Genomic DNA, 20012 nt, shown 5'->3' with positions numbered 1-20012 from the left:
CTTCTGTTTCCTTAGAGCCTAGCTCAAATCTCTCTTCATAATTCCTTCCTTTTTCCTATTTCTCTGAACACCAAAATTAATTTCTTTTCTTTCTGAATTCCAAGACCACTTTTAATTTATTTCTTTCATATTTTTACTTTTCTCAAAAGGTCACGGGCTTTTATGAGTATTAACATTTCTTGTTTTAAGTAATTTGATCTAAGGAAAACTCCTAGATTTGTGTATGAATGAAATTTGATTTTAGACTTAACACAATAGTTGCAAAAGCAGTACACAAGAGTCCCCACATAGCCTTCCCCTGCTTCCCCTAGCGTTAACAGCTTGCATAACCATTGTTCAGTGTCAAAACTAGGAATTAACGTTGATACAGACTACAGATTTTATTCCAGTTTCACTTATTTTCTCATTTATGCCGCCTTTTTTTGGTCCAGATTTCCACATTGCATATAGTTGTCATATCTCTTTTTTTTTTTTTTTTTTTTTTTTTTTGCGGTAAGCGGGCCTCTCACTGTTGTGGCCTCTCCCGTTGCGGAGCACAGGCTCCGGATGCGCAGGCTCAGCGGCCATGGCTCACGGGCCCAGCCGCTTTGCGGCATGTGGGATCTTCCTGGACCGGGGCATGAACCCATGTCCCCTGCATCGGCAGGCAGCCTCTCAACCACTGCGCCACCAGGGAAGCCCTGTCATATCTCTTTAAAGTCTCTTCCAGTGTGTGAGAGCACCTCAGTTTTTGTCTTTCATGACCTTGACACAAGAGTATTGGTAAGTTATTATGTGTAATGTTCCTCAGAAGGGAGTTGCCAGATGTTTTTTCGTTAAAGGTTATGCATTTTTTGCAGTAATTCCACAGAAGTGATACTGTGCCTTTCTCAGTATACCATATTAGGGGTACAAGATGATGGTGATAGCTTTTTCACTTGGTTAATGTGATGCCTGCCAGGTTTCTCCACTGTAAAGTTAGTATTTTTCCCTTTGTAATGAATGACTATCTCATGGGGGGATACTATGCATTTTTCTGTTGCTCATTATACTTTTATTTCTTTTATTTTTATATTTTTTTACATCTTTATTGGAGTATAATTGCTTTACAATGGTGTGTTAGTTTCTGCTTTATAACAGGGAATCAGTTATACATATACATATGTTCCCATATCTGTTCCTTCTTGCGTCTCCCTGCCTCCCACCCTCCCTATTCCCACCCCTCCAGGCGGTCACAAAGCACCAAGCTGATCTCCCTGTGCTATGCGGCTGCTTCCCACTAGCTATCTACCTTACGTTTGGTAGTGTATATATGTCCAGCTCATTATACTTTAATCCACAGTTTTATCATCTACTGGTGGATTTTTCCTGCAAAATTACTGCAGTAATTATTGCTGTGGTGTTTACTAAATGGTGATTTTCTGTTTTCTACATTTGTTCATTGGAATTCTGTTAGGAAGAGCTGTCTTTTCTCCCTCATTTATTTCGTCCATCAGTTAGTTACTTATTTCAGGATGGTTTTATGGATATTAATTTTACGTTATGGATTATAATCTACTACTATTAGTAGTTATTCAGTTGCAGTTGTCTGAACTTTTGGCATCGGGACCTTTCAGATTGGCGTCTGTGTCCTTTCAACATGCCCCCCGCCTTGTTTTTTGAACACTCACTTTCTGGCACCCCACAATGTTCCAGGTTCATCTTGTATTTTACTTGTTCCAGCCCTGCTTCTTTTTATTGGAGAACAGGGTTTTGAAACCAAGATCTGGGTACCAGTTGTGCTCATTGCTACTTGGTGTCATTGCTTCTATCTAGGACTTCTCAACAAAGCTAGTAAATATATATATGTATGCTGCTACATGCATACACATACATATATTTTGTTATCTACCCATCTGTATATACACTAAAAACCATGAGTTTATACTAGTACCAGTCTAACACCACAGCCTTTCTCCTTCCTTATTGATACTTATTTGTTCAATCCTAGTACCAAATAGAGTAGTTTCATAATTGCCAGCTCATACTCCTGTGAGAAATATCTTTACTAACCAGAGTACAATATTGTATACAGTATGTTAGCACTATAATAAACCGTCAAAATGCTATTTCCCCGAAGTTGTTCTTAGGTTAGTTCACCTTTCAGTGTGACTATGCAATTATTTTGTAATACAGTTACGTTCTTTTGTTACTATAGTATTCCACTTCTTGTTGCCCACACACACAGTAGTTGATATTTATTATTTTTTGAGTATGCAAAACATTACTACTGTGCTAAGAATTAAAGCTGTACAAAAGGCTGTAGCCCTGTTCCTATTTCCACCTTCTTTCCATTGTGTTCCCACCTCCTGTAGGTAGCCAGTTTTATTAGTTTTTGCATTATCCTTCCTTTCCATAGATTTGAAATTGAGGAGGTTTTTTGTTTGTTTTAGCAAAAACATTGCTTCTGTGGCTTTTGAGAAATGACGTCATTATTTGTGTTTGCTTTTATTTGCAAAATAAGCCTCACTTTTTAAAATTTTTTTGGTCTGCATTGGGTCTTCGTTGCTGCATATGGACTTCTCATTGCAGTGGCTTCTCTTGTTGGGGAGCACGGGCTCTAGGTGCATGGGCTTCAATAGTTGTGGTGTGCAGGCTCTAGGGCACGCGGGCTTCAGTAGTTGTGGCGCACAGGCGTAATTGCTCTGTGGCGTGTGGATCTTCCTGGATCAGGGATCGAACCCGTGTCCCCTGCATTGGCAGGCGGATTCTTAACCACTGCACCACCAGGGAAGTCCCAAGCCTCATTCTTTTACCTTTCCTTGCTTTGTGGAATTGATGGAGTTACCAAGTGAACTATTAAGTGAAGGACTAATGCTTTCCCAGAAGTAAAGCATACAAAAATGTAAGCTATTGCTTTTTCTTTTTAAACATTCAAGGTATAATCTTCCTACCATTGGTTACATGGGAACAGTGTGCTTTTCCTTGAAGTTTTGCAGTCATCAGGGACAATGAATGGTGCATTGGCCCCCATGAGGGGTTTGAGATAGAGAGTAGAGGGTTAGGTACTGTCTGGGGAATGTTTGATCCACAGTATTAAAAAACACTGACTGACCAGTTAGGACTTTTAAAATAAATTGGGCTGTGGATAAATAAGTTGAACAGTAAGAACTTATAAGGCTGTTTTTGCAATTACTGTATTTCTCTAGATTCTAGAGAAAGATTTTCAACAGTGTTGGTAAATACAGATCTTAGGTTTAGTAGTCTCTGGACTTGTAACAACATTATGCTGGTTGCATTTTTAGAAACGAATAATTCAAAGTTTTGTTTTTAACTTTCTTTTTTTTAATTGGAGTATAATTGCTTTACAGTGTTGTGTTAGTTTCTGCTGTACAGTGAAGTGAATCAGCTATGTGTATATATATATCCCCTCTCTCTTGGACCTCCCTCCCCCTGCCATCCCACCCATATAGGTCATCACAGAGCACCGAGCTGAGCTCCCTGTGCTATACAGCAGGTTCCCACTAGCTGTCTGTTTTACCCATGGTAGCGTATTTATGTCAAACCTAATCTCCCAAAGTTGTTTTAATATAATTATAGATTTTATATATATATATATATATTTTTTTTTTTTTTTTTTTTTGCGGTACGCGGGCCTCTCACTGTTGTGGTCTCTCCCGTTGCGGAGCACAGGCTCCGGACGCTCAGGCTTAGCGGCCATAGCTCACGGGCCCAGCTGCTCCGCAGCATGTGGAATCTTCCCGGACTGGGGCACGAACCCGTGTCCCCTGCATCGGCAGGCGGACTCTCAACCACTGCGCCACCAGGGAAGCCCTACAGGTGATATTTTGACCTCAATATAGAGACATAGGAAAGTGAGGCACATAGTCCCATTTTACATATGCAGAAATTGAAGCCTAGGTAAGTAACTTGGTGGAAGTGGAATTTTCAGAAAGTTCCACTTCCACTTTAGCACAGTTTCTTGGCCGTGGTGCTAGTTCATGGAAATGACTGTTATACTCTTTATGGGCCAGCAGTATTTTGGTAATTTTAAGCAGGACTATGCTGGGTATCATTGAGATGGACAGCATTTTGACCCAGAAATGAAAGTTGAATTCCTTACATTCAGTTAGCCTTTTTTTTCCATTTTGATAATGTTTGTCAGAAAGGTAATAACTAACCAAAACAGAACTGTTAAATTTTCTAGACAAACAAATATGGTGCATCTAAGGAAAATGGTATTTTCAAACAGTTACAGCATGGCGTTACTTGAATGACTAAAGTAAAGATACATACACACATATCTTGCATACACACCTAGAGATTTATTTTATTACGTGTTTTTAAGTTGTGTGCCTTTTGATTTTTACCCCTTTACTTTCTCTACTTTTTAGTAAAACAAATTCAGTGAACATGGGTTCTCAGACCCCAGAAAAATCTCCCCCCACACACAAATAAACCTTAATTTAATCTAGTTTTTCTTTAAAGGCTCTTCGTCACACTTAATTGTTGTGGCCAAGAAGGTGGAGTAATGAATCAAACAGATGCCTACTTTATAAGAATAACAAATAGAATCTCACTGCTGTGTTATTCCATACATCTGACCCTTTCAGTCAAGGAAAAAAATCACTTCAGTAACCCTGCTTGCTACCTTTAACTCTTAAGATTTCCCCAAAAGGTAATCCCTCGGGCTCTGCTTTAGAAAAAGGAGGGATTACAGAAGCACTCTACCTACCACTTCACTTCAGCTTTTCTGTACTTTTCTGGCTGTGGGATGCATGTACCCTCAGAGTGTATCTGAACATCACATAAAACTCAAGAGAAGCTCTGTAACAACTCCTATTTACAGCTTCCCATTGGATGGCAAATATCTGAGTCATGCTTTAGTTTCCTGAAAATATTAATGATGTAAACCACTGCAGTAATAACAATCGGGCTTAAATTAGTGTGTGGATTTAATATTTGTGAAGTGTTTGTTAATGTTTCTCTACTCTGTCTTTGCAGCCTTTTGGACTGCAAGATAAGGAGTGTTCACTTTTTCTTAAAGCAATGTGAATGCATTTAAGAAACTCTAAATAAAATTACATGTGTTTGTGAGGTGTGTTTTTCTTTTTCTAGACGAAACACTATTAGAGGATTGGGGTTAATATTTTAAGCTCTTTGAATTTGAGAATGAATGATGAACCTAGTTGCCCCAGTGCCCTGCTTTAGATCTCAGGGTGATTACATGTAGGATATCCCAAGGTTTCTAAGCAGATCCTTCTAAATATTCAGTGCCTCCTTGTATGGTTGGGATTGGAATTCAAGCACGTTTCCTCTCTGACTTTGATGCTCTTAATTGCTGTGTGCTTCTGTATCCTTGACAAGCATTTCTGTGCTTAAATAACCTTTTGCCTGTTGACTTTTATTTTAATTTTGGGGCTGAATTACCCCCAGGAAAGTTCCAAGTTCCTCTAAGAAAAATAATAAAATACACATTGAAGATTAATGGCCTTTAAATATACTTATATATCTGTAGGCATGAAAAACAAGGATAGATTATTAGCCAAGAAAAGTAAACTTGTTTTGAAATGAGATTTTGTTAAAGAATGGCAACAGTTTGTCTTGACAGGTTTTCTGGTGGTTAGTTCTCCATAATCCCTAGAAAATAAATCTTAATCAAATGAGAGTCAACCTATTGCTTAAACGTGGCACCTTGTAAAACATGTAGATATATAAACCAGATCTCTGTCATAATTTAATGCTAAAAGCTGTTGTTTTAAGTGAATATAAAGTTGACAGAAGTTCTTCAGATCAACACCAAAAAGTTCATAGTCACAGTGTTTTCATGTTGAAAGGAAACTTTTTCATTCAAACCAGAACTTCAGAAATCTAGGAAAGCTGTAACATGGCTGGAGTCACACATCTAGTTAACAGCAACCTGAATCTTAAATCTTTTTGTCCTTTGTCATACCATAATATTTGTTTGGGCTTTTTGAGGTGTTCCTGAATGGTAAATCCTCACTAGCATTCAGGAGGGTATTGGGTTTATCTGGGTTTTTTTTTAATGTTAAAAATATTATCTAAATGTAAAGAAAACTTCGAATAGTCCTATTCTGCCTCATTTTTAAAAAATTTTATTTATTTATTTTTGGCTGCACTGGGTCATTGTTGCTGCATGTGGGCTTTCTCTAGTTGCGGCGAGCAGGGGCTACTCTTCGTTGCGGTGCTCAGGCTTCTCATTGAGGTGGCTTCTGTTGTTGTGGAGCACGGGCTCTAGGCACGCGGGTTTCAGTAGTTGTGGCACATGGGATCAGTAGTTGTGGCTCCCAGGCTCTAGAGCGTGGGCTCAGTAGTTGTGGTGCATGGGCTTCGTTGCTCCGCGGCATGTGGCATCTTCCCAGACCAGGGCTCGAACCCGTGTCTCCTGCATTGGCAGGCAGATTCTTAACCACTGCGCCACCAGTGAAGTCTCTATTCTGCCTCTTTAACACTATTTTTACCTTGTCATTATCTGTGTACATATATTTTTAGTCACCACAATTATATTAAAAATATTTTGAATTTAGCCCCTTTCCAAAATCATTTCTACCGATTATTTTCTATATTTAAATATTCTTCTGGGTAAAGGAAGAGGAAATTTCCTTTATGATTATCTTCAATATTCTGATTTGGTGTACCACATTTTATAACTATGCCTCAAGCATTTAGGTTATTGATCCATATCATTGCAGTGACTAGCTTTGTGTGTAAGATTTGGGGGTATGTTTTGTTGAGTTATTTCTTTAAGATAGATTTTAAGGATGAGTAAAATACTTTGTCAGAAGACATGAACATCTTTATAACTCTTACACATTACTTTCCATGAGGAAATCAGTGTGGCTTTTAAGGCAATGAGTACATGAGCCAAATTTACCATAATTTTGGTGGTGTTGACTAATATAATTGTTCAAGATATACCAGTAAATGTACAGGGTATCTAACAAGGAAGACAGAACACTTTCCCAGTGTTTACTCATTGTAATTTACTCATGTGTCTTGTCTATCCTGATCTAACTTTTTGGATAATTTGTATTAAATTTTAAAAATTAGCTTCCCAATGTATTGTCCTTTCTTGAGGCTGTTCTCAGGTCTTCAGATCCTTTGGTGTTTTCTCCTTGGGGGTAAAAAGATCAAAAGAGAAATATAACAATACTGATAAATAGAATTTCAGCCTCAAAATATTGGCTTTGATATGTACTGGTAGCAGTTACAGGAAAGGGGATGTCAAAACACCCCAAAGTCAGTTTGAGTGTAAGGCGGAGACAAAGACCACAGCCATTCTGTGGTATTCCAACAACTCCCAGAGCCGAGGGATAACTGAGCTGTGGCTTTATTGCCAATACCTCAGACACTCCATGTGATTGACATCTCATGGCTGCCCGTACCCCTTTTAGCCTAGTAAATATATAATTTCTTTTGAAATAGTGAAATTCCAACTTTTCCACATTTTTTTCCTACCTCCCTTTTTTCATTTTATATTGTAAGCATATACAATTGACTCTTGAACAACATGGGATTTAATCCACGTATAATGTATAGTCAGCCCCTCCCTATCCACAGTTCCTCCACATCTGCAGATTCAACCAACCACAGACTGTGTAGTACTTTAGTGTTTACTATTGAAACATATCCACGTATAAATGGATCCCTGCACTTCAAATCCAAAAGTTGTTTGAGGGTCAACTGTATTTGTACAGTCCAAAGTTACTACCTGATAGCATTAGGTAATTATTAGTTATTCATTGTCATTTTATTAATTGTTTCTATTTCTTTTATCACAGGGGTGAAATATATATATAGAGTGAGAAAGTGAGAGAGAGTATGGTTTTCTGGAAACAAGCTTCCAGCATACACTGCGAAGTTAAGCAGATATTAACTACATTTAAATTTCCTCTTAGTTGTCTTCCTACTGAACTTATGTACCCTTGACCCTTAGGTTGAAAACTTGACTCTTGGTACTATATAATGTTTTGCTGTGCTTCTGTTCCATGGAGTCATTAGGTCATTTCCCTGTCAGTAGGCACTTTACTACTTTGGGTCTGTTAAGTATCTTAATTCCTAACCCTTCCCTCCAAAGCAAATTCTCCAAATTTTGCCAAAGCAAAATCTCAAAAGCTGATTCTCTTAATTATTTTTTTTTCCTCAATCATACGAGTGATTTTGGTTTTTTGGGTTTTTTTGGTTTTGGTGTTTTGGGTTTTTTTGGTTTTGGTTTTTTTAAGGCCAAAAAATGCATTTATTTGGGATTTGTGAGGACTGCAGCCCAGGAAACACAAATCCAAGAAACACTTAAATGTGTTCCATAAATGAGGTTTTTTTCAAGTTGGTCATCAGAAATTTTAGGTGTTTCATTAAAATGAAATGGTGCTGCTTTTCAGGCTGGTGCTGTTGGTTAAATGTTGATAATATATTTTCATTTTTCTTCTCATTAAGATTGAGTCTGTTTCTCAACCACTGGAAAACCATGGTGCCTCTGGTCATCCTTCAGAGTCATTGTCTACTAAATCATGTGGAGCATTGAGACCTGTCAATGGAGTTATTAATACGTAAGTTTTATCTCTTCTGCATACTTCTTATACTCAGCAGGCTTGTTAAAGATGGGTTTGAGACTCTTAGTTATCCCTAGCCAGGAGTAACCCTGGTTTAAAGAAGCAGAAACCTTATCACTTCATAATATTGTGCATGCCTCCTACTGTAGCAAGTATATTTTAAGTAGCCTCCTAATGTATTTTCCTGTTACTTACTGCGGCCTAAAATCGACTCAGCATGGAGAAAAATTAAAGTCCTAAAGTTATTATGAATCGTTGTGATTGGTCCTGTCTTGGTAGAACTCCTCAGAAATATTTACATAAAATCCTCTGCTGTAGAACAGATTAGATCCCTAAAGGCTGTAAATCTGCATTTATAAAAGATCGAGGAATCCTTCTGCAAGTGAACAATGAGTACACATCCCTAATAGGCAAGTTTCATAGGAGAACTGATTCTCAATATATATTAAAAATATTCTTACCAGTTGCAATTTTCTAGACTTTTAAGAATTCATGTTTTTGTTGTAGAAGAGAACTTAATCAGTAGAACCTGAGTTCACTTACTGACTTTTGCATTTTTCAGACATGGTAGAGTAACATCCACCAAGAGCACCTTAAAAATAAGCACAGATACTGCATAGCCACTTAGATTAACAGACATCAGCATCAAGAGGTGACCTCTGTGTGCTCTAGAACACATGTTTGTGTCTGTGAACATTTGCAAGTAGAGGTGGTTGAACAAGTATTAAAGGCTTTGTTTCCTTATGTCTTATGAGAAGTGAATATTCTTCCTTCCCCTTGTGCAGTCTTCAGCCTGTCTTGGCAGACCACATACCAGGTGACAACTCTGATGCTGAGGAACAATTGCATAAAAAGCAAAGACTGAATCTAGTTTCTTCATCAACTGATGGCACCTGTGTGGCAGCCCGAACACGTCCTGTGCTGAGCTGTAAGAAACGGAGGCTTGTTCGACCCAACAGCATCGTGCCTCTTTCCAAGAAGGTCAGTACCAGTGAGACTTGGTCACTGTTAAACAGTGAGCCAGATGCTCAGATAGAGGGTACTAGTTTCTTGCCAGCTTTGGTTCTTTTAACCAGTGTTTTCCAAACTTGGCTAACCACCAAGGCTTCCTGCAGAGCTTTAAAAAATACTAGGTTCCTGAGCCCTGTTTCCTAGAGATTCTGGTTTCGTTGCTCTGGAGTTGGGCCTGGGAATCTTGTTTTCAGAAAACAAAAAGCTCCTAGGTGACTCTTCAGCCAGGTTTGGAAACCATTGGCTTGAGATTTTAATAGAAATGGGAGAGAGCAAGTTGGAAGTTCTGCCATCAACACTTTGAAGGAGAGCAGTGTGTCTTCTCACTTATACTGTTATCCCTGAAAATGGCAATGTGGAATGCTTTCCTTTTAAATAAGAATCTCCATTAAAATTTCTAAGTTGATGATACTAAACGAATGTTTGTCTTCACAGACGAAATGGAGATTATTTTACAACTATAGGAAACTTGATTGCTGACTCTTCAAATAGCAGGGTTGGATTTAGTTCAAAACCAACGAAATAGTACTCCAGTGAAAATAATACCATGCAGTGATTAAGAGCATTAACTTTGAAGAGGACAGACTTGGGTTTGAATCATGGCACTGCCACTTAGTAGTTTGTGTTTGGGGCATGTTAACACCCCACCCCACCCCACCCTGCCTCAGAGATCTCATAGGGTTGTTTCAGGATTAACTGAAATGTATATAATTTGCTTATTGGGGTATCTGGCTGCTAAGTTACTAGTATAAGATGACCCTTGCTGTTTACACTTTTATTTTTATTAATTCACTCATTCAACAAATCTTTTTTTGAGTTCCTACAATAAGCTAGATCTGTTCTATGCACTGAGAATACAACACTAAACAAAACAGACAAAAATTCTTACCCTCATGAAATAATCTAATGGGTAGAGACAGAAAATAAAGCAATAAAATGAAGTATGTGGGGGCTTCCCTCGTGGCACAGTGGTTGAGAGTCCGCCTGCCGATGCAGGGGACACGGGTTCGTGCCCCGGTCCGGGAAGATCCCACATGCCGCGGAGCAGCTGGGCCCGTGAGCCATGGCCTCTGAACCTGCGCGTCCAGAGCCTGTGCTCCGCAACGGGAGAGGCCACAGCAGTGAGAGGCCCGCGTATCGCAAAAAAAAAAAAAAAAAATGAAGTATATGGTATGTTCTGTAGTGTTAAGTTCTGGGGAGAAAAATGCAGCAGAGGAAGGGAATAGGGAATGGTGGGGAACTCAGTTGTAATTCAGCCTTGATACATTTTTTTATTCCAAGTCTTTGGAGATGTGAAAGATAAGAAACTGGGAAGGAGTGACCAATGAAGCAGAAGGAAAACCAAGAGAGTGTGGTATGTGGAAGGCAAGTGAAGAAAATGTTTCAGAAAGGAGGGAATGATCATCTCTGTTAGATGCTGCAGATGGGTCAAGTTAGGTGAAGACTAAGAATTGACCATAGGATTTCGTGGGGCTAGGGTTGCTTGAGACCTTTGTAAGCAGTTTTGTTAGAGGTAGAAGAGTGAAATTCTGATTGGATCAGGTTCAGGAGAGAATGGAATGGAAAGAATTGAGGGAACCATCATAGATAACACTTTCAAAGAGTATTTCTGTAAAGGAGAACAGAGAAATAACCTGTTTGACTGAAAGAGAATGTTTCTTAAGATAATGCTATTACAGTATATTTGCTGGTGAGAAAACTGAGGACAAGGGAGAGGAGATAATTGTTGGAAACATTAATATTTGGACAGTAGATTTTCACTGCTTGGCTTTTTTTGTTATAGTATGCATTTGGACTGTATAATTTTGCCATGATCATTCATTCATTCATTTATGGCTGTGTTGGGTCTTCATTGCTGCGCGCAGGCTTTCTCTAGTTGCAGAGAGCGGGGGCTACTCTTTGTTGAGGTGCGCAGGCTTCTCATTGCAGTGGCTTCTATTGTTGTGGAGCATGAGCTCTAGGTGCGTAGGCTTCAGTAGTTGTGGCTCGTGGGCTCTAGAGCACAGGCTCACTAGTTGTGGCTCACAGGCTTAGTTGCTCTGCGGCATGTGGGATCTTCCCAGACGAGGGCTTGAACCCATGTTCCCTGCGTTGGCAGGTGGATTCTTAACCACTGTGCCACCAGGGAAGTCCCTTGCCATGATCTTTTTTTTTTTAAAGGAAATTATTATTAGTGAAAATTAACTATTAGGCTGTACCATTTTTCTCTTGTCTATTCCTCAGATTGCCTGAATTACCAAAATACCAGAAAAGAATTTGGTGGGTTTCTCATATTGACATTTGAATCAATTTTTTATTAATAGTCATATAAATCTAAATTATTTTCTGAACAGTTTTGAAGAGTTGATATTGGGAAAGCAAAGAAAACAGTATATTACTGTTATGTATAAGAAAGTAGATTTTGGCCATGCCCTCGATGCTTTTAACAAAAACCTACCAACAACATCGCCTCATGGGGAAATAGTGTCCTTTCTCTGTTTCAGCAGTTGCTAGCCATGGTGTCATGACATCTAAGGGTGTGATAAAATTTTTCTGAAGTATAGATTGGCCTCCTGGATTCCTTTCTTTGTATCTGTGAAGTAGCAAGGCTTCTTTGTTGCAGTTGACAGTAATTTGTTCTTGTTCATGCCCCAAAACTGATGTACTTTTGAAGGTAGTACATATAAATGTTTAAAACAAGGGGGAGACATACAAAGCATACTAAAGACCCTTTGGTTCCAATGCCAGTGTCTAAAACAATCATTCTGACATGCAGAAGTAAACTGCATGGAAAATAAGACAAATAAATAAGTTTAGTTTGGGAAATAAACCATTTGCTGATGATAGCAATATTGCTGGAGTTCTGCCAAAATTGGAGACAAAGGCCATTCTCTCTGTCTTAGTTGCTCACTGTGTCTTCAGTGGATCCTTGCTCAGTGATATTTGCTGTTGAGCAAGTACCTTGCCCTCTACCATTTTGAGGTGATGGATTTGCCAAGCAAATTTATTCAGCAGTTTTGGGTCCCCACGGTGTTCCAGTACACCGGGGTTTCATTGGTGAACAAAAGTCCTTGCCCTCATGGAGCTTACTTTCTAGTGGCAGAGTACTCAGAAATCACCCAGTGCTTAGGACAATAGCCTCTAAACTTTTATGGGAGTGTTTTATATATGCATTATAAAACACATACAAAATAAATTTTGAAAGGCTGAGATAAAGTAAATAGAAGTAGAAGCCCTAATATTTTATTTACAAACTGTCTTCAAGTCAAAAGAATTTTTTAAAATACTTTAATATTCTGTGATTAACAGATAATGATGATAGAGCCTTACTTTCAGAGAGGACTTCCTCCATAACCACTGAATTGGTTTTTTGGGTTTTTTTGCTTTTTTGTTTCTTGTTTTTTGTTTTTTTATTAAACAAATGTGGCTTGGATTTTGCACTGAGATTTTTGGAATGTCTTTAAATTATGATGGATTTCAATTCATTTTTGTTCTTGGCAAATTCTCTATCAGATGTTGCAGTGTCTGTGAGCCAATAAAAGTAACACATTGCATTGCATTCTGATTACCACAACATATACTAAGATTTCTAAGTTAATTTTTTTTAAATAGTGCTTTATTTTCATAATTAGAAGGTGAAATAATTACCATTTCAAATAGTTAGACAGAGTTGAATATTTCCTATTTTGGTGCTTTTCTCTTCCCTGAAATGTATTCAAAGCCTTGTTTTGTTTTGTCTTTTTGAATTTTATTTGATTTATTTTTTTATACAGCAGGTTCTTATTAGTCATCCATTGTATACATATCAGTGTATACATGTCAATCCGAATCTCCCAATTCATCACACCACCACCACCACCACCACCCCCGCTGCTTTCTCCCCTTGGTGTCCATACGTTTGTTCTCTACATCTGTGTCTCAGTTTCTGCCCTGCAAACCAGTTCATCTGTACCATTTTTCTAGGTTCCACATATATGTGTTAATATACGATATTTGTTTTTCTCTTTCTAACTTCACTCTGTATGACAATCTCTAAATCCATCCACATCTCTACAAATGACCCAATTTCATTCCTTTTTATGGCTGAGTAATATTCCATTGTATATATGTACCACATCTTCTTTATCCATTCGTCTGTTGATGGGCATATAGGTTGCTTCCATGACCTGGCTATTGTAAATAGTGCTGCAATGAATATTGGGGTGCATGTGTCTTTTTGAATTATGGTTTTCTCTGCGTATATGCCCAGTAGTGGGATTGCTGGTAATTCTGTTTTTAGTTTTTTAAGGAACCTCCATACTGTTCTCCATAGTGGCTGTATCAATTTACATTCCCACCAACAGTGCAAGAGGGATCCCTTTTCTCCACACCCTCTCCGGCATTTGTTGTTTGTACATTTTCTGATGATGCCCATTCTAACTGGTGTGAGGTATTAGATACCTCATTGTAGTTTTGATTTGCATTTCTCTAATAATTAGTGATGTTGAGCAGCTTTTCATGTGCTTCTTGGCCATCTGTATGTCTTCTTTGGAGAAATGTCTGTTTAGGTCTTCTGCCCATTTTTGGATTGGGTTGTTTGTTTTGTTAATATTGAGCTGCATGAGCTGTTTATATATTTTGGAGATTAATCCTTTGTCCGTTGATTCGTTTGCAAATATTTTTTCCCATTCTGAGCGTTGTCTGTTCGTCTTCTTTATGGTTTCCTTTGCTGTGCAAAAGCTTTTAAGTTTCATTAGGTCCCATTTGTTTATTTTTGTTTTTATTTCCATTACTTCAGGAGGTGAATCAAAAAAGATCTTGCTGTGATTTATGTCAAAGAGTGTTCTTCCTGTGTTTTCCTGTAAGAGTTTTATAGTGTCCAGTCTTATATTTAGGTCTCTAATCCATTTTGAGTTTATTTTTGTGTATGGTGTTAGGGAGTGTTCTAATTTCATTCTTTTACATGTAGCTGTCCAGTTTTCCCAGCACCACTTATTGAAGAGACTGTCTATTCTCTGTTGTATATCTTTGCCTCCTTTGTCATAGATTAGTTGACCATAGGTGTGTGGGTTTATCTCTGGGCTTTCTATCTTGTTCCATTGATCTGTATTTCTGTTTTTGTGCCAGTACCATATTGTCTTGATTACTGTAGCTTTGTAGTATAGTCTGAAGTCAGGGAGTCTGATTTCTCCAGCTCTGTTTTTTTCCCTCAAGACTGCTTTGGCTATTCGGGGTCTTCTGTGTCTCCATACAAATTTGAAGATTTTTTGTTCTAGTTCTGTAAAAAATGCCATTGGTAGTTTGATAGGGATTGCATTGAATCTGTAGATTACTTGGGGTAGTATAGTCATTTTCACAATATTGATGCTTCCAATCCAAGAACATGGTATATCTCTCCATCTGTTGGTATCATCTTTAATTTCTTTCATCAGTGTCTTATAGATTTCTGCATACAGACCTTTTGTCTCTCTACGTAGTTTATTCCTAGATATTTTATTCTTTTTGTTGCAATGGTAAATGAGAGTGTTTCCTTAATTTCTCTTTCAGATTTTTCATCATTACTGTATAGAAATGCAAGAGATTTCTGTGCATTAATTTTGTATCCTGCAGCTTTACCAAATTCATTGATTGGCTCTAGTAGCTTTCTGGTAACATCTTTAGGATTCTCTATGTATAGTATCATGTCATCTGCAAACAGTGACAGTTTTACTTCTTCTTTCCAATTTGTATTCCTTTTATTTCTTTTTCTTCTCTGATTGCCGTGGCTAGGACTTCCAAAACTATGTTGAATAATAGTGGTGAGAGTGGACATCCTTGTCTCGTTCCTGATCTTAGAGGAAATGCTTTCAGGTTTTCACCATTGACAATGATGTTTGCTGTGGGTTTGTTGTATATGGTCTTTATTATGTTGAGGTAAGTTCCCTCTATGCCCACTTTCTGGAGGGATTTTTATCATAAATGGGTGTTGAATTTTGTCAAAAGTTTTCTCTGCATCTATTGAGATGATCATATGGTTTTTATTCTTCAAATTGTTAATATGGTGTATCACATTGATTTGCGTATATTGAAGAATCCTTGCATCCCTGGGATAAATCCCACTTGATCATGGTGACGATCCTTTTAATGTGTTGTTGGATTCTGTTTGCTAGTATTTTGTTGAGGATTTTTGCATCTATATTCATCAGTGATATCGGTCTGTAATTTTCTTTTTTTGTAGTATCTCTGTCTGGTTTTGGTATCAGGGTGATGGTGGCCTCATAGAATGAGTTTGGGAGTATTCCTTCCTCTGCAATTTTTTGAGAGAGTTTGAGAAGTTTGGGTGTTAGCTCTTCTCTAAATGTTTGATAGAATTCACCTGTGAAGCCATCTCGTCCTGGACTTTTGTTTGTTGGAAGATTTTTAATCACAGTTTCATTACTTGTGATTGGTCTGTTCATATTTTCTGTTTCTTCCTGGTTCAGTTCTGGAAGGTTATACCTTTCTAAGAGTTTGTCCATTTCTTCCAGGTTGTCCCATTTTATTGGCATACAGTTGCTTGTAGTAGTCTCTTAGGATGCTTTGTATTTCTGCAGTGTCTGATGTAACTTCTCCTTTTTCATTTCTAATTTTATTGATTTGAGTCCTCTCCCTCTTTTTCTTGGTGAGTCTGGCTAATGGTTTATCAGTTTTGTTTATCTTCTCAAAGAACCAGCTTTTAGTTTTATTGATCTTTGCTATTGTTTTCTTTGTTTCTATTTCATTTATTTCTGCTCTGATCTTTATGATTTCTTTCCTTCTGCTAACTTTGGGTTTTGTTTGTTCTTCTTTCTTTAGTTCCTTTAGGTGTAAGGTTGGATTGTTTATTTGAGATTTTTCTTGTTTCATGAGGTAGGCTTGTGTAGCTATAAACTTCCCTCTTAGAACTGCTTTTGCTGCATCCCATGGGTTTTGGATCATCGTGTTTTCATTGTCATTTGTCTCTAGGTATTTTTTGATTTCTTCAGTGTTCTCTTGGTTATTTAGTAACGTATTGTTTAGCCTCCATGTGTTTGTGTATTTTACTTTTTTTCCCCTGTAATTGATTTCTAATCTCATAGCATTGTGGTCAGAAAGGATGCTTGATATGATTTCGGTTTTCTTAAATTTACTGAGGCTTGATTTGTGACCCAAGATGTGACCTATCCTGGAGGATGTTCCGTGCGCACTTGAGAAGAAAGAGTAATCTGCTGTTTTTGGATGGAATGTCCTATAAATATCAATTAAATCTATCTGGTCTATTGTGTCATTTAAAGCTTGTGTTTCCTTATTAATTTTCTGTTTGAATGATCTGTCCATTGGTGTAAGTGAGGTGTTAAAGTCCCCCACTATTATTGTGTTACTGTCGATTTCCTCTTTTATAGCTGTTAGCAGTTGCCTTATGTATTGAGGTGCTCCTATGTTGGGTGCATATATATTTATAATTGTTATATCTTCTTCTTGGATTGATCCCTTGATCATTAGTGTCCTTCCTTGTCTCTTGTAACATTCTTTAAAGTCCATTTTATCTGATATGAGTATTGCTACTCCAGCTTTCTTTTGATTTCCATTTGTATGGAATATCTTGTTCCATCCCCTCACTTTCAGTCTGTATGTGTTCCTAGGTCTGAAGTGGGTCTCTTGTAGACAGCATATATATGGGTCTTGTTTTTGTATCCATTCAGCAAGCCTGTGTCTTTTGGTTGGAGCATTTAATCCATTCATGTTTAAGGTAATTATCGATATGTATGTTCCTATTACCATTTTCTTAATTGTTTTGGGTTTGTTTTTGTAGGTCCTTTTCTTCTGTTGTGTTTCCCACTTAGAGAAGTTCCTTTAGCATTTGTTGTAGAGCTGGTTTGGTGGTGCTGAATTCTCCTAGCATTTGCTTGTCTGTAAAGCTTTTGATTTCTCCATCGAATCTGAATGAGATCCTTGCCGGGTAGAGTAATCTTGGTTGTAGGTTCTTTCTTCCCTTTCATGCCACTCCCTTCTGGCTTGTAGAGTTTCTGCTGAGAAATCAGTTCTTAACCTTATGGGAGTTCCCTTGTATGTTATTTGTCATTTTTTCCGTTGCTGCTTTCAGTAATTTTTCTTTGTCTTTAATTTTTGCCAGTTTGATTACTATGAGTCTCGGCATGTTTCTCCTTGGGTTTATCCTGTATGGGACTCTCTGCACTTCCTGGACTTGGGTGGCTATTTCCTTTCCCATGTTAGGGAAGTTTTCAACTATAATCTCTTCAGATATTTTCTCAGGTCCTTTCTCTCTTCTCCTTCTGGGACCCCTATAATGTGAATGTTGCTGTGTTTAATGTTGTCCCAGAGGTCTCTTAGGCTGTCTTCATTTCTTTTCATTCTTTTTTCTTTATTCTGTTCTGGAGCAGTGAATTCTACCATTCTGTCTTCCAGGTCACTTACCTGTTCTTCTGCCTCAGTTATTCTGCCATTGGTTCCTTCTAGTATATTTTTCAATTCAGTTATTGTATTGTTTATTTGTTCTTTAATTCTTCTAAGTTTTTGTTAAACGTTTCTTGCATCTTCTGAATTCTTTTTCTGGAAGGTTGCCTATCTCCACTTCATTTAGTTGTTTTTCTGTGGTTTTAACTTGTTCCTTCATCTGGTATGTAGCCCTCTGCCTTTTCATCTTGTCTGTCTTTCTGTGAATGTGGTTTTTGTTCCACAGGCTGCAGGATTGTAGTTCTTCTTGCTTCTGCTGCATTGGGTTTTTAATGGGAATTCCTTCAGAGAGAATTAATGCCATTACAGTATTGAACACAGAATTCCTCTTTTATCCCAGTATTTAACTCTTCATACATGTTATCTACATTCTTGATATTTTGGTCATGTGAATGAGATCTTTTTTGTTAGTGTTATTTTATGAGTTGGTTTCTGGGTATTTATTTTGTAATTGAACATTTTTCTGAACTCTTAACATTGTTTTGGTTGTTTGTTTTTAATTTTCTAGGTTGGCTTTCTGTCATCAGCAAGCAGTTTGACACCTCTTTATATACTTACTCCTTTTCCTTGTCTGGATTCACTTTCAGAACAGTGTTAAGAAATAATTGGTCGTAGTGAGACATCTCATTTCTGGTTTGAATGGCAATACTTTTAGAAGGTCACTACTAATTTTGATGTAGGACAACTGAAAATGAATTGGGACACTTAGAGTATCATTTGCCGTGCTCTGGAAAAGTTTAAAGATTTTAAAGGAAGGATCAATTTGTTTAAAATTTGTTAGAACTCAAGGTAAAAGCATCTGAGATTGGCATCTGTTCTGCAGAAAATTTTCCATCAGTTACATATTTTCAGATTTACTCATATAGAATTTTAATAAGCGTTCTTACTTTTTAAATCCCTGTATCAGGAGTTAATATCCATTTCTCAGTCTTCATTATATTTGTCTTCTCTTTCTTGATCAACCTTGTCAGCAGTTTTTCTATTTTATTGGTCATTTCAAAGATCAGTTCTTTGCTGTTAACTCCTTCCTGTGGTCTTGTTTTTTCCCCCCTCTCTGCCTTTATTCAAATGCTCGGTTAATTTATTTTCTGTTCTTTGTTACATAATAACAGAAGCATTTAACTTTTTGAATTTTCTTCTGAGTGTATTTTTGGATAGCATTCCATAGCCTTTGTTGTGTGAAGGAAGTGGGTTTTTTTTTTTGCTGTTTGTAAGTTGCCTTTGAGTTTTTAAGTTCTTTTCCCAAGAGTTAAGAATTGAGTTTTTAGATTCTAAACGGTTTTTCTTTTTAAGCCTTTGTTATTAATTACTGATTTTTATAGCATTTTGATCAAAATGATGTTCTTATAGTTTCTGCTTATATTTGTGGTCTATTGTGTTGATTTTTTTTAAAAAAAACTTTCATTGGTGTGTAGTACAGTTTTATATATTTATATCTTCTTTGTGACTGTGGCTCCTGTCTCCAGTAGTTGTTCTTGCCTTACAGTTCTACTTTTCTTGATATTAATATTTAGTGTATGTGATTTCTCATCCATTTAGTTTTAATATTTTGTTTTCTGTATGCTTTTTGAAACAGCATAAAAGATTCAGGGTTTGGGGGTGTTTTTTGTTTTTTTTTAATCTCCTAAAAGTCTTATTTTAATGGGGATTTTATTAAATAGAGAATAGTTTTTAATTTTATATTCAGTTTTGAAAGTAGACTTAAAGGCTTATTTTGGTTATAACATTTCATTGTTTGTTGACAGTCCTTTTTATATCTTCATTTGCCCGTTCATTGAGTTTTTAATTTGCATTTGTGGTTTTTCAGTGATTTGAGCAACAGTTTGACTGTGTTTCAAGTTCTTAGATCATAACCTCTGTCCCTTAAAACTCTGTTCCACTGTCTTTTGGTTGGGGGAGGAGAGCAGTTGTTTATTCTGTTTTGTTTTGGCCAGTCTATGTTTCTTTCCTTTATATTGGTAAATGGTTCTACTCTATGCTGTCCAGTATGGTAGCCACTATCCACACGTACCTATTTAAAATTAGGATAAAAAGTTCAGTACCTCACTCATACCAGCCACATTT

At 37.3% G+C, this 20012-nt stretch overlaps 1 protein-coding gene across 4 annotated transcripts in view; it reads left to right on the top strand.

Annotated features, from left to right (window-relative positions):
• The window catches only part of KANSL1 (KAT8 regulatory NSL complex subunit 1), a 174880-nt gene that overhangs the window by 117304 nt on the left and 37564 nt on the right, over positions 1–20012 (top strand). For all 4 annotated transcript variants that reach the window (XM_067714442.1, XM_067714439.1, XM_067714440.1 and 1 more), the window contains 2 exons: positions 8413–8525; positions 9314–9509. In XM_067714442.1, coding sequence (XP_067570543.1) covers positions 8413–8525; positions 9314–9509 — 309 coding nt within the window. The remainder of the gene's footprint in view (positions 1–8412; positions 8526–9313; positions 9510–20012) is intronic.

This window comes from Pseudorca crassidens, chromosome 19 (genome assembly GCF_039906515.1).
Source record: "Pseudorca crassidens isolate mPseCra1 chromosome 19, mPseCra1.hap1, whole genome shotgun sequence".
Lineage (NCBI taxonomy): Eukaryota > Metazoa > Chordata > Mammalia > Artiodactyla > Delphinidae > Pseudorca > Pseudorca crassidens.
The sequence above is the reverse complement of the archived record's forward strand: the minus strand, read 5'-3'. Positions and strand labels throughout refer to the sequence as shown.